At 48.4% G+C, this 21,173-nt stretch overlaps 1 protein-coding gene across 1 annotated transcript in view; it reads right to left on the bottom strand.

Moving 5' to 3' along the window:
• The window catches only part of TLCD3A (TLC domain containing 3A), a 46,130-nt gene extending 29,739 nt beyond the window's left edge, over nucleotides 1–16,391 (bottom strand). The window contains exon 1 of the mRNA XM_087716999.1: nucleotides 16,117–16,391. Within this exon, the coding sequence (XP_087573125.1) occupies nucleotides 16,117–16,238 (122 nt within the window). The 5' untranslated portion in view covers nucleotides 16,239–16,391. The remainder of the gene's footprint in view (nucleotides 1–16,116) is intronic.
• Nucleotides 16,392–21,173: the final 4,782 nt, after the last annotated feature.

Below are 21,173 nucleotides of genomic sequence, written 5' to 3'. Positions count from 1 at the left end.
GTTGGGTAATGGAACGCCTGCAAGGAAACAACCAAACTCAGAGAGCTCCAAGAACCCCCCCAGTAGTCATCCTCTTCCTCCTCCTTCTCCTCCTCTTCTCTTCCTCCTCCTCTTCATTCTCCTCCTCCTCTTCCTCTTCCTTCTCCTCCTCTTCCTCCTCCTCCTCTTCCTCTTCCTTCTCCTCCTCTTCTACTCTTCCTTCTCCTCCTCTTCCTTTTCCTCCTCCTCTTCCTCTTCCTTCTCCTCTTCCTTCTCTTCTTCCTCCTCCTCCATTTCCTTCTCCTCATCTCCTCTTCCTTCTCCTCCTCTTCTCCTCCTCTTCTCTTCCTCCTCCTCTTCCTTCTCCTCCTCCTCTTCTCCTCCTCTTCCTCTTCCTTCTCCTCTTCCTTCTCCTCCTCTTCCTCCTCCTCTTCCTCTTCCTTCTCCTCCTCTTCTACTCTTCCTTCTCCTCCTCTTCCTTTTCCTCCTCCTCTTCCTCTTCCTTCTCCTCTTCCTTCTCTTCCTCCTCCTCTTCTCCTCCTCTTCCTTCTCCTCCTCTTCTCCTCTTCCTTCTCCTCCTCTTCCTCCTCCTCTTCCTTCCCTTCCTCCTCCTCTTTCTCTTCCTTCTCCTCTTCCTTCTCCTCCTCTTCCTTCTCCTCTTCATTCTCCTCCTCTTCCTCTTCCTCTTCCTCCTCCTCCTCCTCCTCCTCCTCCTCACAAAGCCCACTCCTTTCTAGCCCTGATGATGTTACCTAGTTGGGTCATGGAACGTCTGCAAGGAAACCACCAAACTCACAGAGTACCAAGGTTCCCACAGTCCTCCTCTTCCTCTCTGCCAACCCCTCACCCTTCTACCTTAGTATTGATGATGTTACCTAGTTGGGTAATGGAACGCCTGCAAGGAAACAGCCAAGCTCAGAGAGCACCGAGGACCCCACAGTCCTCCTCCTCCTCCTCCTGCTCACAAAACCCAACACCTTTATAGCACTGATGATGTTACCTAGTTGGGTAGGGAAACGTCTGCAACAAAACAGCCAAGCTCAGAGAACACCAAGGACCCCACAGTCCTCCTCCTCCCACTTCCTCCTCCTCTTCCACTCTGCAATTTCCCCCCCCCCCCCGCCTTCTTGCACTGATGATGTTACCTAGTTGGGTCGTGAAACGCCTGCAAGGAAAACACAGACTTTAAAGCACCCCCAAGGACCCCCAAGCCACAAATATTCTCCTTTATAGAAATAACGCCCTATAGCCAACAACGGGCACGCTTAAGAAGTGCCTTTTTCACCCAACCATGGTGATAACCCACTTAATGACTGCTGCGACGGACGGCCTGAAATTGTCAAATACTCGTCGGCCAAAAAAAAGCTTTACTTTTGGAGGTGAAGTCAGGAACCAGGCGTATCTCAGGTGGAGAAAGGAGGGCAGGTAGAGGAGGATAGACACCAAAGAAACACCGTGCCAGAAATCACTCCCCGTGCAATTCGGCAAGGTTGCCGCGTCCGGATGGCCGTGTAAATATCCTTAAATCAACAACTTCGGCTTTCCTTTCATGCTACCCTTAATCCACTCTGCCCTTTTGGAGACATTCCCTTCCTTCCCCCAGGTTTACTCCTCTCCTTTCGGGGAGGGCCCTCGTCAGGCAGGTGAGAGAAGGCTCCCCAAAATGTAAGCAAAGGGGGACAATTTTTTTTAAAAAAAAAATCATTTTCAAAAATGCCGTTTCTGGGAATCGGCTGTATTGCTCCCGAAGGCAAGCCGAGGGAAGAAATAAAAAACAAACTTGCCAGCTGTACCACCGAGCCTCCAGGCTCAAGAGCCAACACAGTTCTAGGCTGCATCAACAGAGGGAGAGAATCAAGATCCTGTGAAGGGTTAATACCACTTTATAAGGCCTTAGTAAGGCCACACTTGGAAGACTGCATTCAGTTTTGGTCGCCACGATATAGAAAAGATGTGGAGACTCTAGAAAGAGTGCAGAGAAGAGCAAGAAAGAGGATTAGGGGACTGGAGACTAAAACATACGAAGAACGGTTGCAGGAACTGGGGATGTCTAGTTTAATGGAAAGAAGGACCAGGGGAGACATGATAGCAGTCTTCCACTATCTCAGGGGTGCCCCAAAGAAGAGGGAGTCAAGCTATTCTCCAAGGCACCTGAGGGCAGAACAAGAAGCAATGGGTGGAAACTAATTGAGAGAAGGAACTTAGAACTGAGGAGAAATTTCCTGAATAGAATAGAACAGAACAGAACAAGGAAAGTATAAAATAGAACAGAACAGAACAAGGAAAGAATAGAATAGAACAGAACAGAACAAGGAAAGAATAGAATAGAACAGAACAGAATAGTCACCATGATATAGAAAAGATGCGGAGACTCTAGAAAGAGTGCAGAGAAGAGCAACAAGGAGGATTAGGGGACTGGAGGCTAAAACATATGAGGAACGGTTGCAGGAATTGGGGATATCTAGTTTAATGAAAAGAAGGACCAAGGGAGACATGATAGCAGTCTTTCAATATCTCAGGGGTTGCCCCAAAGAAGAGGGAGTCAAACTATTCTCCAAGGCACCTGAGGGCAGAACAAGAAGCAATGGGTGGAAACTAATCAAGGAGAGAAGCAACTTAGAACGGAGGAGGAATTTCCTGACAGTGAGAACAATTAATCCGTGGAATAGAAGTTGCCTCCAGAAGTTGTGAATGCCCCAACACTGGAAGTCTTTAAGAAGATGCTGGATAGCCATTTGTCTGGAACGGTATAGGGTTTCCTGCCTAGGCAGGGGGTTGGACTAGAAGACCTCCACGGTCCCTTCCAACTCTGCTATTGCATTGTATAGTATTGTAAGAGCAATCTACAGCCAAATATCAACGGCCGCGCAGAGCCACGATTGACGGGAAGTTATTTGTCTCCAGATTTCATAAATTGTAGAATTTAGCTCTTTTTTTTTCCCTCTCTCTCTCTCTCTCTCTCTCCTTTTTCTCCTAGTTAACAGAATCCACCCCAGCAGGGGAGAAGGAAGTGAAGCAACACTGGGGATATTTCTGAGGTTACTGTCGGTTACTAAATTTCACTCTGCTTTTAAAATGAACTTCATTGGGGAACCCCGCTTCGGGGGGCCGGGGGGGGGGGGTGTTGCAGAAATTTTGCAGAGGGAGGATGCGTGTGTGTGTGTGTTTAAGCCTGCTTTATTTCTCCCTGTCTGTGTTACCTCCTTCTGCAGAGGTAGTATTCAGCCGGTTCGTACCGGTTCACCCAAAGCGGATTGCCCACCTGCCCCATCTCTCTCTGCTGTCCTATTTAGGCGCATTTTTAAGGCCGGGCACCTCCGCGGGAAGTGCATGTGTGACAGTGGTGGGTTGCAGGCGGTACGCCCTGATACGGGCATACCGGTGACTGCCATAGCAATAGCAATAGCAGTTAGACTTATATACCGCTTCATAGGGCTTTCAGCCCTCTCTAAGCGGTTTACAGAGTCAGCATATCGCCCCCAACAATCCGGGTCCTCATTTTACCCACCTCGGAAGGATGGAAGGCTGAGTCAACCTTGAGCCGGTGAGATTAGAACCGCCGAACTGCAGATAACAGTCAGCTGAAGTGGCCTGCAGTACTGCACCCTAACCACTGCGCCACCTCGGCTCCTCACTACCAGGTACCGTGCTGTGAAGGGCCCACCCGCTTGTCCGAGCTCCTTATCTGTATTTCAGTTCTTCGGCGCTTACGCGCATGGTGCCTGCACAATGCTCTGCCAAGCAGCTGGAGCATGGCGGAGGCGTCGTGGAGGTAAGGACGCATGCGCGAGCATGTGAGGGACGCTGTGCCCCGTTGCACCATACTGGTTGCAACGGGATCCGGAACTCATCACTGACGTGCTATCCAAGTGTATGCGCCAGAAGGGGCCAGTGAAGTGGGGACGCACATGCGAACCAGTGGTTCTGTTCAAGGTCCTATTTTCTTTTGACGCCCGAAATAAGCGCTTGGCCTTATTTTCGGGGAGGTCTTATTATTTTTGAGGTGCAGGTGGCGGAGAGTGTGGTGACCTCATGGCTGCTGCGGTGTTGCAATATTTTCCGGGAGGGCTTATTTTAGCGCTCAAAAGCTCGATTGGGCTTATTATCCGGGGAGGGCTTATTTTCAGGGAAACAGGGTAACAAAATGTGAAACTCACCGCTGCTCGAGCCCGACAATCACACTCTCTTAGGCTACTGGTTTTTTGCAAAAACTGGTCTCAAAAACGTTTAATTCTTCCCTTAACAAGCAATTTTTTAATGTTTTGTTTTCTAAAAGGAAAAAAAATTCCCTGGCTAATCTCCTCCAATATTCAGGAATACAGTTACCTTATTTTTCGGATTATAAGACGCACCGGTGTATAAGACGAACCAATATTTCGAAGAGGTAAGGGAGGGCAAAAAAGCCTCCATTTTTGTGAAAAACAGGCCGTTTTTCGCAAGAACAGGGGCATTTTGCCTTGCCCCAGCCCTCCTCTTCCTTCTCCTCCTCTTCCTCCTCCTCCTCGTCTTCCTTCTCCTCCTCCTCTTCCTTCTCCTCCTCCTCCTTCTCCCCCTCTCTCTTCCTCCTCCTCTTCCTTCTCCTCTTCCTCTTCCTTCTCCTCTCTTCCTCTTCCTTCTCCTCCTCCTCTTCCTTCTCCTCCTCCTCCTTCTCCCCCTCTTCTCTTCCTCCTCCTCTTCCTTCTCCTCCTCTTCCTCCTCCTCTTCCTTCTCCCCCTCTTCTCTTCCTCCTCCTCTTCCTTCTCCTCCTCTTCCTCTTCCTTCTCCTCCCTCTTCCTTCTCCTCCTCTTCCTTCTCCTCCTCCTCCTTCTCCCCCTCTTCTCTTCCTCCTCCTCTTCCTTCTCCTCCTCTTCTCCTCTCTTCCTCTTCCTTCTCCTCCTCCTCTTCCTCTTCCTTCTTCGTCTTCCTTCTTCTTCAGCCCTGCTGAAGCCTGCAGAGGGCTGCTGGAGGCTGAGGGAAGGCAAAGAAGTCTCCGTTTTTGTGAAAAACAGCCCCGTTTTTTGCGAAAAGCAACCCCCGTTTTTTTGCAAAATTGGGCTGCGGGCGTTGAGCTTTAGCAGGACAAAAATGGCTGCGTTCGGCCTATAAGACGCACCAACATTTCCACGTTCTTTTAGGAAGGAAAAAGCTGCGTCTTATACTCCGAAAAATACGGTAGTCCTCGACTTACAACCGTTCATTTAGCGACCATTCAAAGTGACAGCCGTGCTGGAAACGGCCCTTTTTCATACTTACAACCATGGTGGCAACATCGCCGGGATCATGCGGTTAAAGTTCAGACTTTTGACAACTGACTCATATTTACGAAGAGTTGCAGTCAGGGGTGGTTTTCACTTACATTCCCCACCGGTTCGTAAATGTGTGTGTGCACGTGTGCGAGCTCGCTTCCTTCTTGCGCGCCCCGTCCACGCATGCGCCCGGCCTTCCACGCACGCGCTTTGCTCAAAAAAAAAAGAAGGCCCTAATAGACAAAATAGAGCCACGGCTGGTGGGTAGGTCTAACCACGATTTCCGCTACTGGTTGGGATTGTCTCCACGTGATCCCCTTTTGCGACGTTACAATACAATATAAATACAATAGCAGAGTTGGAAGGGACCTTGGAGGTCTTCTAGTCCAACCCCGTCTAGGCAGGAAACCCTATACCGTTCCAGACAAATGGCTATCCAACATCTTCTTAAAGACTTCCAGTGTTGTGGCATTCACAACTTCTGGAGGCAACTTCTGTTCCACTGATTAATTGTTCTCACTGCCAGGAAATTTCTCCTCAGTTCTAAGTTGCTTCTCTCCTTGATTAGTTTCCACCCATTGCTTCTTGTTCTGCCCTCAGGTGCCTTGGAGAATAGTTTGACTCCCTCTTCTTTGTGGCAACCCCTGAGATATTGGAAGATGCTATCATGTCTCCCCTAGTCCTTCTTTTCATTAAACTAGACATACCCAATTCCGGCAACTGTTCTTCGTAGGTTTTAGCCTCCAGTCCCCTAATCCTCTTTCTTGCTCTTCTCTGCACTCTTTCTACAGTCTCCACATCTTTTCTACATCGTGGCAACCAGAACTGGATGCAAATATTCCAAGTGTGGCCTTACCAAGGCCTTATAAAGTGGTATTAATACATCACGTGATCTTGATTCTCTCCCTCTGTTTATGCAGCCTAGAACTGTGTTGGCTTTTTCCTTCCGACAAGCAAAGTCAATGGGAAAGCTGGATTCGTTTAACCACCGTATGACTATTTTAACAACGGCAGTGATTCACTTAACAACTGAAAAGTCATAACGACCGGGTTAAAAACTCCGATGGTTTCTTTAACGATCGTGGCAAGGGCCGGCATAAAATGAGGCAAAAAACTCACTTAACAAATGTCTCACTGAGCAGAAATCTGGGGCTCCGTTGTGGTCATAAGTGGAGGACTACCTGTATTAAGGTGCTTAAGACCGGCTGGGAAATAACAACCGCCGTCCAGTTGCAGATAGTCCTCGGCTTACGACCACAATGGTGCCTGGCGCTTCCTTTGCTAAGCAAGGCAATTGTTAAGTCAGGCGCACCCTATTTTGCTACCTTTTGGGGTTAAGTGGTTAAGGGAATGACTTCCGTTGTTAAGTGAATCATGCAGTCATTCAGCGGATCGGGCTTACCCATTGTCAGGAGGCCGCAAAAGGTGACCACATGACTCTGGGAGATTGCAACCGTCGTAAGTCCATGCCAGTTGCCAAGCGCCTGAATTCTAACCATGGGATCATTGCAGCAATGAGCATCTGAAAAGTCAGTCTCTTTTTTCAGTTGTAACTTCTAACAGTCACTAAACGAATCGTCGTAAAACAAGGGCTATCATGCACATTTCCAGATATGGAACATTCTTCTGTTCCTAATGTTCTTCCGAGTCTCATTCCTTGCAGGCTTCTGGCTTTTAAAAACAGGCCAAGTTATTTGGGGACGACGACCCCAAACAGCCCGACATGCCAAGCAGCTAGATCTCAACGAGGAGCAATAACTTCAAGGTGGGCAGATCTCACCCAAGAGGAGCCGTAGTTTCTCCTTGGAGGTTTGGTCTGTGCCAATCAAGGAGTTACTCAATTAGACCTCGTTAGTCACGGAGTAAGGTTGCCAAATTTTCCCTTGGATGAGGTAGACACAACTAATGGGTGTGTAACACTCCTGCGGCCACACCAGTTGTCAAGGGGCCCTTCCCTTCCCCCGGGTGCACAACGACACAACTTATTTCCTTGCATTAATCCAAGGTACACCTCACTTCAAGGTTTCAAAATTTTTTTAGAACCTCTTCTGTGGGTGTGGCCTGCTTTGTGGGAGTGGCTTGCCGACCATGTGACCGGGTGGGTGTGACTTGACAGCCATGTGACTGGGTGGGCATGGCCAACTTGTAAAATGTGGTGAAACTCACTTAACAACGCTCTTGCTTAGCAACCAAAATGTTGGCTCAGGAACTCTGGCATTTGAAGCACGCAAGTCTTAAAGCTGTCAAGTTACAAGACCCTCACACCCTTAACCCTTTAGAAAAGAAAACCCCAGGGGTGTTCAAACTTGACAGCTTTAAGACTTGTGGACTTCAACTCCCAGAATTCCTCCTCCAGTCATGTTGGCTCAGGAACTCTGGCATTGAAGTGTGCAAGTCTTAAAGCTGTCAAGTTACAAGACCCTTGCACCCCTAACCCTTTAGAAAAGAAAACCCCAGGGGTGTTCAAACTTGACAGCTTTAAGACTTGTGGACTTCAACTCCCAGAATTCCTCCTCCAGTCACGTTGGCTCAGGAACTCTGGCATTGAAGTGTGCAAGTCTTAAAGCTGTCAAGTTACAAGACCCTCGCACCCCTAACCCTTTAGAAAAGAAAACCCCAGGGGTGTTCAAAGTTGACAGCTTTAAGACTTGTGGACTTCAACTCCCAGAATTCCTCCTCCAGTCATGTTGGCTCAGGAACTCTGGCATTGAAGTGTGCAAGTCCTAAAGCTGTCAGGTTACAAGACCCTCGCACCCCTAACCCTTTAGAAAAGAAAACCCCAGGGGTGTTCAAACTTGACAGCTTTAAGACTTGTGGACTTCAACTCCCAGAATTCATCCTCTCACTCTTCATCTTGATGATGTGCAGATGAGGACGGGCGGGGGGAGGGAGCTGGAACCGGTTCTAAATGGCACGGTAGATTTGTGGAACCTCTTCTATAGAAGAGCTTAGAACTGGCAGGAACCCACCCCTGCTTCAAGGGCAAGTAAGATACCAGGGGTTCAAATTCCTTGGCCCTAAAACTTTACTTCCATGAGCAAACACCACTTGGAATATTTCTTACAACATTCCTCTTGTGGCCCGCCAGCAGCCAGCGGAGGTGGCAGCAGATTCGGGCAGTGAGGAGGGTTGGGGAGGAACCTGGGCCAGTCCTGGAGTCTGGGGAAGGCTCTGTGTCGGAAGCAGAGAGGGGGCCAGAGGCATATGCCAGTTATCAGCTGTCTTCGGAGTCAGACATCAGTGAGGCAGAAGAACAGCTGGAGCCTGTTCCCAGTGTGCGCATGCAGAGTTGCCAGAGGAAGGGAACGGCTAAAGAACAGGGGTCGATTTGGGAGGAAGGCCACAGTTGGAGGGTGAATGGCCCCTCCCAGAGGGAATAAAAGAGGAGCAAAAGGGGAGTGGAGTTTGCAGGAGACAATTAGCTTAATTGGTTCGTGACTCTCCGAGACTCCTTGCCAAGTTCTGCAGAGATCGGCCTGGCAGCTCTCCAAGCCAGATGAGGTCTGTGACTGTAAATCCTCCCTTGAAAGACTTTGCTGGATGTGAAGGAGCAGAATTCACAGCCAATTAATAAAAGGTGTTTTTGTCGGGACCCGGATTTGGCTTCAGGCTCTCGGGAAGCTTCGGTGAACTCGGTGAGTTCCTGTGAGGTTGGGCTGAAAGACTACGGCTGGCCCCAAGGCAATAAATGTCACAAACCTGAGGAGGATTTGAACTCGGGTCTCCCATTCCTAGGCCAGCACTTTTAAGTACAGGTAGTCCTTGTCTTACAAACTTTCGTTTGAAGTTACGACAGCACTGAAAAGAAGTGATTCACGACCATTTTCCATACAATCATTGCAGCCTCCGAATCGCCACATGATGGAAATTCGGGCACCTGGCAACTGGCATGTACTTAGGATGGTTGCAGTGTCCTGGGGTCATGTGATCCCCTTTATGAGCCGAGGTGGCGCAGTGGTTGGGGTGCAGTACTGCAGGCCACTTCAGCTGACTGCTATCTGCAGTTCGGCGGTTCTAATCTCACCGTCTCAAGGTTGACTCAGCCTTCCATCCTTCCGAGGTGGGTAAAATGAGGACCCGGATTGTTGTTGGGGGCAAAATGCTGACTCTGTAAACCGCTTAGAGAGGACTGAAAGCCCTATGAAGCGGTATATAAGTCTAACTGCTATTGCTATCTATCTATCTATCTATCTATCTATCTATCTATCTATCTATCTATCTATCTATCTATCTATCTATCTATCTATCTATCTATCTATCTATCTATCTATCTATCTATCTAGAGCCGAGGTGGCGCAGTGGGTAGAGTGCAGTACTGCAGGCCACTTCAGCTGACTGTTATCTGCAGTTCGGCGGTTCTAATCTCACCGGCTCAAGGTTGACTCAGCCTTCCATCCTTCCGAGGTGGGTGAAATGAGGACCCGGATTGTTGGGGGCAATATGCTGACTCTTTAAACCGCTTAGAGAGGGCTGAAAGCCCTATGAAGCGGTATATAAGTCTAACTGCTATTGCTATTGCTATTTTGCGACCGTCTGATGAGCAAAGCTAGATTCACTTAACAACCATGTGTTCTTAACTTAACGCCTGCAGCGATTCACTTAACAAATGTAGCCGTCGTCACATGATCAAAATTCAGATGCCTGGAAATTGACTCACATTTATGACGGACGCCATGTCCCTGGGGGGGGTCACGTGATTCCCGTTTTGTGAGTGTCTGATGAGCAAAGTCAATTGGGAAGCCTGATTCACTTAACGAACGTGTTCCCTAATTTAACCACGGCTGTGATTCCCTTAACAACTGTGGCCAGGAAGGTCGTAAAATGGAGCCGAACTCACTGAACAACCGTCCCGCTTAGCAACAGAAATTCAGGGCACGGTTGTGGTCGTACGTCAAGGACTGACTGTGTGTGACACTGCACACCTGCAAGTGGCAAGCATTTACGCAAACCCCTGCACCAGAATACGGCAGCCTTTGAGTTACGACCGGAATGGACCCCCGCCCATGTCATAAGGCGTGACGGTCATAAAGTGGCTCAGTCATCTGACCAAACTTTTCTCGCTAATAAACGCAAGTAAATCTTCCTCGGACGGTTTGTTGCTTCACTTCGGACCTAAAAACAATTTCGTTCAAGGTGTTGCCACTTGCAATCAGCTTATTCACACTTCTTACCTTCCTAACAATAACAATCAATCCGCACTTGTCATCACACCCAAGTAAACGAGGGGAGGAAATTCCTACCTCTTGAGGTCTAGCAACTTGCTTCAGTGAGATGACATGAATGAGTGATGGGGAAGCAGAAATATCTGCATTATTGGCTGCGGGGGAAAAAAGGCAGCCCTTTGACTTACAAACCCAACATTTATGTTGTTAAGTGAGGCCTTTGCTAAGCGAGCTTTGCCCCGTTTTACGACCTTTCTTGCCACCGTTGTTAAGTGAATCGCTGTGGTTGTTAAGTGAGTCACACGGTTGTTAAGCAAATCTGGCTTCCCCATTGGGTTTGCCGGGGCAGGAGGTCCCCAAAAGCAGTCACAAGGTACTACGATGGTCGTAAATATGAGTCAGTTGACCAAGTGTCCGAAATTTTATTACATGTCCACAAGGACGCTCTAACGGTTATAAGTATGAAAAAGGGCTGTTGTAGTTTTGAATGGTCACTAAGTGAATTGTCGTAAGTCTGGGGAGCCTGTAATATTTAATGTAAGCAGCCATCCACTTGCAACCTAAAATTCCAATTGCTAACCAAGGTTGTGACTTGATGTTGCAACCTTTTTGCCACTGTTGTTGAGTGAATCCCTTTGGTTGTTAGAGGTGAATCACATGGTTGTTAAATGAATCACGTGGTTGTTAAGTGAATCACATGGTTGTTAACTGAATCACATGCTTAAGTGAATCACATGGTTAAGTGAATCACATGGTTAATAGCAGCAATAGCAATAGCAGTAGACTTATATACCGCTTCATAGGGCTTTCAGCCCTCTCTAAGCGGTTTACAGAGAGTCAGCATATTGCCCCCAACAATCTGGGTCCTCATTTTACCCACCTCGGAAGGATGGAAGGCTGAGTCAACCCTGAGCCGGTGAGATTTGAACCGCTGACCTGCTGATCTAGCAGTAGCCTGCAGTGCTGCATTTAACCACTGCGCCACCTAGGCTCCTAGGTTAAGTGAATCACATGGTTGTTAACTGAATCACATGGTTGCTAAGTGAATCACATGGTTGTTAACTGAATCACATGGTTGTTAACTGAATCACATGGTTAAGTGAATCACATGGTTGTTAGGTGAATCATATGGTTGTTAAGTGAATCACATGTTTGTTAACGGAATCACATGGTTGTTAACTGAATCACATGGTTAAGTGAATCACATGGTTGTTAACTGAATCACATGGTTGTTAACTGAATCACATAGTTGTTAAGTGAATCCGGCTTCCCCCTTTGACTTTGCTCCGCAGAAGGTCACAAGTGGGGATACTGAAACTGACATAAATGTAGGTAGTCCTCAACTTATAACAGTTCATTTAGTGACCGTTCAAAATCACAGCGGCCCTGAGAAAGATGACTTATGGCCATTTTTCACAGTTATGACCTTTGCAGCATCCCCCACAGTCACGTGATCCAAACTCAGACACCCGGCAGCCGGTTCATACTTACAACCATTGCTGTGTCCCAAGCTCACGCGACCCCCTTTTGTGACCTTCTCATAATAGCAATAGCAATAGCAATAGCAGTAGACTTATATACTGCTTCATAGGCCTTTCAGGCCTCTCTAAGCGGTTTACAGAGAGTCAGCATATTGCCCCCAACAATCTGGGTCCTCATTTTACCCACCTCGGAAGGATGGAAGGCTGAGTCAACCCTGAGCCGGTAAGATTTGAACCGCTGAACTGCTGATCTAGCAGTAGCCTGCAGTGCTGCATTTAACCACTGCGCCACCTTGGCTCTTAGCAAAGCCATCGGGAAGGCCAGATTCACTTAACAATGTTCCCAACATGACGACTGCCGTGATTCACTTAGCAACGGCGGCAAGAAAGGTAGTAAAACAGGGCAAAGCTAACTTAACAAAAGCTTCGCTGAACAACGGGAACCTTGGGCTCCATTGTGGTCGTAAGGCGAGGACTACCTGTTACATGCCAATAGCTATGTTCATGATGTTGTCACGGCCGAAAGTGCCAGGACCCGTCGCAAGTCATGTTTTCCACTGCTGTGGTAACTCCGAACGGTCGCTAAATGAATCTTTGTAAATTGAGGATTGCCTGTGTATGCCACGTTTAGGGATGGAGCCACTAGCTTCCCTCTGTCACGGAGGAAAAGAGAGACTTACTCCTGGTATTTGCTACATATAAATTTTGCTAGCTGAAGCATCAGATTTCTTTAATCAGGATTATTATTATTTGTATATATATTTTATTTTTTTATTAACAAACATGTAAAATACACACATACACAAAACCTAGACGTACACCACATTTACACAATACAATACGAACAGGAGCTTCCTGTTCTTTCTAACAGCAATTATCGACCGATACCGCTCACCTTATATTATTTCCCCTTCTACTGTATTTGATTTGGATTTCACCCTTCTTAACCCTCTTAGTTTACTCCTAAGTATTTGCTTTTTGAGTTTTGTTATATTCCTTCACTGATCCTTGTTTCTTTCCTCCATCCACTTATACCATTTATCCCATATCTGGTAGAATTCTGATCTTTAATCAGGATTCTGACCTTTAATCTGGGAGTCCTCCTGGACCCACAGCTGACCTTTGAACACCACGTGTCGGCTGTGACCAGAGGGGCATTTGCCCAGGTTCGCCTGGTGCACCAGTTGCGTCCCTATCTGAACCGGGAGGCCCTCACAACAGTCACTCGCGCCCTTGTGACCTCTAGACTGGACTACTGCAACGTGCTCTACATGGGGCTGCCCTTGAAGAGCATTCGGAGACTTCAGCTGGTCCAGAATGCAGCCGCGCGAGCGATTGTGGGTGCGCCTCGGTTCACCCACGTAACACCTATCCTCCGCGAGCTGCACTGGCTGCCTGTTGATCTCCGGATACGCTTCAAGGCGCTAGTCGTCACTTATAAAGCCCTTCATGGTATCGGACCTGGGTACTTGAGAGACCGCCTGCTGCCAATCACCTCCAATAGACCGATTAGATCCCACAGATTAGGCCTCCTCCGAATTCCATCTGCCAGCCAGTGTCGACTGGCGACTACCCGGAGGAGAGCCTTCTCTGTGGCTGCTCCGGCCCTCTGGAATGAACTCCCCGTGGAGATTCGAACCCTCACCACCCTCCAGGCAAAGCCCTTAAAACCTGGCTGTTCCGACAGGCCTGGGGCTAAAGAGCTGTTGCCCCGTCTCGAATGGTATGACTGTTGTGTGTTTTTAAATTATGCATTGTTATGTTTCGTTTTTTAATTTTTTGTCTGTATCCCCTTCCCTGGTTTGAGTTGTGAGCCGCCCTGAGTCCCCTTTGGGGGAAAAGGGCGGCATATAAATATAATAAACAAACAAACAAACAATTAGATCATCCCATCTTCATCAATTTCTTGCTCAGAAATAGAGAGAGTATTCAGCCGGATTGGACCGGGTCTCGAACCGGTAGCAGAAATTCCACATGTCCCAGCTCTATGTTATCTTATTTAGGAACGTTTTTGATGCCGGGCACATGCGCAGAAGGCCGGGCACCTGAGCGAAAGTGGCGCAGGAAGCGAGTGGGCACCTGCGTGGCAAACCAGTGGTCACAACATGTGAATCCCACCGGTGGTCCGAAGGGTGGGTTTCCCCCTCCCTCCACTGTGGAGGAGTCTGTAATGTAATGTCAGAAGGGGCTCCCGGAGAATCACAGGTAATCCTCAACATACAACTGTTCAGTTAGCGACGGTTCAAAGTTACCACGGCATTGAAAAAAAGTGACTCACGGCCATTTTTCACACTTTACGACTTGTGGACTTCAACTCCCAGAATTCCTGAGCCAGGCACCCTCTGGAATTCTGGGAGCTGACGTGCACCGGTCATAAAGGTAGTCCTCGACTTACAATTGTTCATTTAGTGACCGTTTTTGAAGTTACAACAGCACTGAGAAAGCATAACTGTGACCATTGTTCACACTTACGACCGTTGCAACATCTTCTCGGTCACGTGATCAAACTTTGGCTGCTCAGCGACTGACTTGTATTTATGACGGTTGCTATGTCCCGGGGTCTCGTGATTCTCTTTTGCGACCGTCCGACAAGCAAAGTCAATGGGGAAGCCAATTCGCTGAACCGTCGCATTCCTCACTTAACCATTGCAGTGATTCACTGAACAACTGTGGCAAAGAAAGGTCGTAACTCGGGGCAAAACCCGTTTAACAGCTGTCTCGCTCAGCAAACGGAATCGTTGGGCTCCCTTGAGGTCGTAAGTAAAGAGAACTACCTTTTATGCCAAGGTTGGCATCTTCTTCACACAGCAGCTTTCATCCTTGTTTAACTCTAATCCTTTCTTTCTTTCTTTTCTTTCTTTCTTTCTCTTCATTTTTCCTTTCCTTCTTCCTTCCTTCCTCTTTTCTCCATTCTCCCTCTCCATTTCTCCCTCTTCTTTCCTCATTTTTCCTTTTCTTCATTCTCCCTCCATTTCTCCCTCTGTACTGTTCCTTCCTTCCTTCTTTTTCCATTCTCCCTCCCTCCATTTCTCCCACTCTTCTTCACTTCCCTTCCTTCCTTTTCTCCATTCTCCCTCCCTCCATTTCTTCCTCTCTTTCTCCTCACTGTTCCCTCCTTCCTTTCTTCTTTTTCCATTCTCCCTCCCTCCATTTCTTCCTCTCTTTCTCCTCACTGTTCCCTCCTTCCTTTCTTCTTTTTCCATTCTCCCTCCCTCCATTCCTCCCTCTCTTCTTCACTTTCTTTCCTTCCTTTTCTCCATTCTCCCTCCCTCCATTTCTTCCTCTCTTTCTCCTCACTGTTCCCTCCTTCCTTTCTTCTTTTTCCATTCTCCCTCCCTCCATTTCTCCCTCTCTTCTTCACTTTCTTTCCTTCCTTTTCTCCATTCTCCCTCCCTCCATTTCTTCCTCTCTTTCTCCTCACTGTTCCCTCCTTCCTTTCTTCTTTTTCCATTCTCCCTCCCTCCATTTCTCCCTCTCTTCTTCACTTTCTTTCCTTCCTTTTCTCCATTCTCCCTCCCTCCATTTCTTCCTCTCTTTCTCCTCACTGTTCCCTCCTTCCTTTCTTCTTTTTCCATTCTCCCTCCCTCCATTTCTCCCTCTCTTCTTCACTTTTATTCCTTCCTTCCTTCCTTCCTCTTTTCTTCTCCCTCCCTCCATTTCTCTCCCCTTCACTTTTCTTTCTTTCCTTCCTTTCTTTTCTCCATCTCCTCTCCCTCCATTTCTCCCTCTTCTTCACTTTCCTTCCTTCCTCTTCTCTCCCCCCTCCCTCCATTTCTCTCTCCCTCTTCACTTTTCCTTCCTTCCTGTCTGTCTGTCTTCTCTCTCTCTCTGCAGAAGGACCAAATCTTTGCCACGCCAAGCCAGAATCCTACAGTCCTTGGCACATCGGGGCTTGGGGGAGCAGCTTCCCCAACCTGGCGCCCCCCATGTGCGGTGTGCGGGGGAGAGCCCACCCCCAAGTTCCCACCCCTCGGGAAGGAGGGGGGGCTCTCTGCTCTTTCCCAGACCCTCTCCCCACCCCCACCCCCAAACAAACCACATCGCAACTCAGCTTTTCTTTCGCAAGCAACAGGTTCGATCCCCGGAGTTGCCGCTTCCATCGGCTGCACCCGCCGCCCCCACCGGCGACGTTTTGCACGGCTCCCTTGCCCGGTTTCCTGAGCAGATCCGGGTCGGGGCTGGGATGGGTGGGGGGTTCTCCCGCCGCCTTCCTCCGGGATGCTGCCCGGCTTCCTCCCGCTTCCTGCCCCGCCCGGTGCCAGCCGGTACCTGCCGCTGAGAAGGATCCGGTCCTTGAGGCTCCATTCCGGCGCCAGCCACCGCAGGCTGCGGATGGCAGCGGCGAAGAGAGCCGGGAAGAGGATCAAGCCCAGAGCCAGAGTCTGCCACATCCCCGCCGGCCGCCGGGTCGCTCTGCTCCGCCCGGAGTCCAGGAGCTCCCGGAGACGCTCTGCCCGGCGGGGCAGAGGCAGAGAGGGACTCCCTCCGGAGCCAGCCGCTCCCCGCAGCCAAAAGGCCCGCCCTGGCCGGGTGTTTGTCAACAGCAAACACGGGCGGAGGAGGGGGAGGAGGAGGGCGGAGGGGAGGAGCCGCGGCGGCCGCTGCTGCGACCGTCGACCGAGAGAGACGAGCGTTGGAAGGGACGGGCGTGGGGAGCTCGGAGGCGGCCTTGGCAGGCCCGGCTTTAAAGGGAGAAGCGCTCCGACTTTCCCTTTCACCGATCCCCCCTCCCCTCCCAATCTCTCCCCGCTCCACGCAGGATCCGCTGCAAGCAAAGGGCCGGTTCTGGAGTGGAGTGTGGAGCGGAGGGGGGCGTGTTTCGACTAGCTGCGCTGCCAGCGGCGAAAGTTCTGCCGGGACGTCTCTAGGGAGATTCAACGTTCCGCTATTGGAACGTTGGGGAGGCGAACGTTCCAAGCCGGTCGAACGCCGGACTTCTGAACGTTCCATGCAAGCGTTGGAGAGACCCTGAGCGTTCCAATGCCGGCGGACGCTGGAATTCTGGACGTTGCAGACGACACCGAACGCTGAAAGAGCCCTGAGCGTTTCCACCTCCGGCCGAAAAACGACGATTCTCAACGTTCCGTGCAACCGAACGCTGAGACCCCGAGCGTTCCATCCGGCCGAACGCTGGAATTCTCAACGTTCCATGCAACCGAACGCTGAGACCCTGAGCGTTCCATCCGGCCGAACGCTGGAATTCTGAACGTTCCATGCAACCGAACGTTCCATCCGGTCGAAAGCTGAGACCCTGAGCGTTCCATCCGGTGGAACGCTACAATTCTCAACGTTCTATGCAACCGAACGCTGAGACCCCGAGCGTTCCATCCGGCCGAACGCTGGAATTCTGAACGTTCCATGCAACTGAACGTTCCATCCGGTGGAACGCTACAATTCTCAGCGTTCCATGCAACCGAACGTTGGGACCCTGAGCGTTCCATGCTGCCGGCCTTTCAACCGCGACCCCCGAGACTGCGGGAGATGGGTTCCTCCTCCCAAGAGGCTTCATGGTGCGGAAGTCCCCACCCCCTCCTCTCCCCACTCGAAGTGGCCCACGCGGAAAGAGCAGGGGACGTTTGCTTTAAGATACAAAGTTCCTCGGGCCAAGCGCCACAATGTATCTATTGGGTGGCGGGAAGGGGAGGGGGCTGCATTCCTGTGACTCCCCCACCCCCGGTTAGATTGCCAAGAGGGTTTCCCGTCCCGGAGACCGCAGCCGGAAACCGTCTCCCCACGTTGCTTCCAAATCCCCAGCAGTCGCTGTTTGGGGATCGGGAACCGCGCTAAAAAAAAACAACCGCGTTCCTGCGAGGATTAAACCCGGTTTGCCAGATGGTGGGTTGAGCGTAGAAGATGCCCACCGCGATTTCGGCATTTGTTTGAATATTACTTGTTGCTAGCCTCTTCTTTGGGTTTTTTTTTTTAAGCCGGATTAAAGGTGGTGTGTTCCAGCCAAAAATAAACTGAATCTAAACAAAAAGCAATCAAAAAGAAAACGTGTATACTGTTGCTCTTTAATTTCACTGTAAAAATAGGACAAGCTGAATATATTAATAGATAGTAGAAATGCACCGAAGGGAGGAGTAGAGGGATAGAAGAAAGAGGGGTAGAGAGGGTGGGAGAGAGGACTGGAGGGCGGGTGAGAAGGAAGGGAGGGAGTGTATCGGGAGAGAGGAGAGGGGGAGGGGAAGTAGGGTAGAGGGGAAGGATGGAGGGAAGAAGGAAAGTTGGAGGGGGGTGAAAGAAAGGGTGTATGGAGGGTCGAAGAGGTACATTGGGTTTCTATTTTGGGGGGTATTATTGACAAGAGGAATGGCTGTGTTTATTGTTTAATGTTATATGGCCCCGGTTATGCACAGTATATATGTGACTGTACGAAATGAAAATGGAAAAAAATAAAAACACATTTATAAGGAATGTATTCCTCTAACAGTAAAAAAAAGAAAAAGAAAGAAAAAAAGAAAACGTGTAGCCACGAGAAAAATCCACAATATTTTTTTTTTAAAAGCCTCCGTCCTGGAGCTGGGCAACTCCAGGTAGTCCTCAACGTACGACCATAACAGCCCCAGATTTCTGTCGTTAAGCAAGACAGTTGTTCAGTGAGATTTGCCCCATTTTACAACCTTTCCGGGCGTTATTTGTTAAGCGAATCGCCGCCGTTGTAAAATTAGGAATGCAGGTCGTTATGCAAATCTGACTCTGCTTGTCAGAAGGTCTCAAAAGGGGATTCCCACGACCCAGGTACGCTACAACCGTCATAAATACGAGTAGTTGCCAAATGTCTGAATTTTGATCATGTAACCACGAGGATATGGCAATATCCTAAGTGTGAACAACGGTCATAGTTCACTTTTTTTAGTACTGTTGTAACTTCAAGCAATAAATGAACTGGGGTACCTGTATGGCCCCTTTATGACTGGTGGACTTCAACTCCCAGAATTCCTCAATATGGCTGGCTTAGGAATTCTGGGAATTGAAGTCCGCAAGTCCAGAGGTGGGTTCCTGCCAGTTTTAACCTCTTCTATAGAAGAGGTTCCACAAATCTACAGTGCCGTTTAGAACCGGTTCCAGCTCCCACCCGTCCGCACATCATCAAGATGAAGAGCGAGAGGAGGAATTCTGGGAGTTGAAGTCCACAAGTCTTAAAGCTGTCAAGTTTGAACACCCCTGGGGTTTTTTTTCTAAAGGGTTAGGGGTGCGAGGGTCTTGTACCTTGACAGCTTTAAGACTTGCGTGCTTCAAATGCCAGAGTTCCTGAGCCAACATTTTGGTTGCTAAGCAAGAGCGTTGTTAAGTGAGTTTCACCACATTTTACAAGTTGGCCACGCCCACCCAGTCACATGGCTGGCAAGCCACTCCCATATGGTCACATGGCCGGCAAGCCACTCCCACCCATTCACACAGCTGGCAAGCCACTCCCACTCAGTCACATGGCCAGCAAGCCACTCCCACAAAGCAGGCCACACCTACAGAAGAAGTTCTAAAAAATTTTGAAACCCACCACTGCACAAGTCATAATAATTTCCCTCACGGATCTGTAACTAAATAGACAACACCCCCTAATCACCTTTAGCTCTGTGGGTCAGATGGCATATGCATTTAATAAATTGGGTAATCCTTAACTTACGACCATAATCGAGCCCAGCATTTCTGCTGTTAAGTGAGACATTTGGGAAGTGAGTTTTGCCCGGGTTTACGACTTTTCTTGCCACAGTTGTTAAGTGAATCATGGCCATTGATAAATTAGCAGCCCGGTTGTTAAGTGAATTCGGCTTCCCCGTTGATGTGGCTGGTCAGAAGGCCGCAAAAGAGGGTCACCTGATGCTGCAACGGTCATAAATATGAGTCAATTGCTAAGCATCTAAATTTTGGTCACGGGATCATGCAATAGTCATAGACGTGAGAAACGGTCATAAGTCAGTCACATTTTTCAGGGCCGTTGTGACTTTGAATGGTCACTAAGTGAATTGTTGTAAGTCGAGGACTGCCTGGGTTTAATATCTTCTCCTGAACTCATAATTGCATGTTGCAACCAGCCTGTTAGAATCCCCAACCAGAATCAGGCCACAGAAGTGGTGGGCAAGCCCACGCATGTCTGTGCGTGAACCTGTACTTGTGACAATGGCAGACCCTCGCGTGCCGAAACCATCCCCTCTGCTCCCCCCCCCACTGCCACAGCATTTAAATTTAATTAGATTAACAGAGTTGGAAGGGACCTTGGAGGTCATCTACTCCAACCCCCTGCTCAAGCAGGAGAGCCTACATCAGTGGGTCTCAATCTTCTGAACGCCGCGACCCTTTAACACAGTTCCTCATGTTGTGGTGACCCCCAACCATAAGATTATTTTATGTTTTCCGTATTTTTTTTCAAAAATATGTGTTTTCCGATGGTCTTAGGCGACCCCTGGGGGAGGGTTGTTCAACCCCCAAGGGGGTCCCGACCCACAGGTTGAGCACCACTGCCCTACACCATTTCTGAAAAATGACCTCCATCTAGCCAGAAAAGTTGGAGACCACTGCTATACAGGATCCATCCAGCCCCCCCCCCCCTTCAACAGCACTAGGCAGAACTAGAACTCACCATCTCCTCCTGATTGGACCAAAGTCGCCCAGCCAGCTTTCACGTCAAAGGTGGGACTAGAACTCACCATCTCCTGGTGATTGGACCAATGTCACCCAGCCAGCTTTCATGTCAAAGGCCGCACTAGAATAGAATAGAACAGAACAGAATTAGAAAAGAATTAGAATAGAATAGAATAGAATTAGAATTAGAATAGAATAGAATAGACCAGAACAGAATAGAATTAGAATAGAATTAGAATAGAATTAGAAAAGAATTAGAATAGAATTAGAATTAGAATAGAATAGGCCAGAATAGAATTAGAATAGAACAGAATTAGAATAGAATAGAATAGAATACAAAACAAAACAGAATAAGAATAGAATAACAGAACAAAACAGAACAGAATTAGAATAGAATAGAATAGAATTAGAATTAGAATTAGAATAGAATAGAATAGACCAGAACAGAATAGAATTAGAATAGAATTAGAATAGAATTAGAAAAGAATTAGAATAGAATTAGAATTAGAATAGAATAGACCAGAATAGAATTAGAATAGAACAGAATTAGAATAGAATAGAATAGAATACAAAACAATACAGAATAAGAATAGAATAGAATAACAGAACAAAACAGAACAGAATTAGAATAGAATAAAATTAGAATAGAATAGAAATATTGAATAGAATAAAACAATAGAATTAAAATAGAATAGAATTAGAATAGAATAGAACAGAATAGAAATATTGAATAGAATAGAATT

The sequence above is a fragment of the Thamnophis sirtalis genome, unplaced genomic scaffold, assembly GCF_051295495.1.
Source record: "Thamnophis sirtalis isolate CommonGarterSnake01/CBP01778 unplaced genomic scaffold, rThaSir2_p1.2 scaffold_5, whole genome shotgun sequence".
In the NCBI taxonomy this organism is placed as follows: domain Eukaryota; kingdom Metazoa; phylum Chordata; class Lepidosauria; order Squamata; family Natricidae; genus Thamnophis; species Thamnophis sirtalis.
The sequence above is the reverse complement of the archived record's forward strand: the minus strand, read 5'-3'. Positions and strand labels throughout refer to the sequence as shown.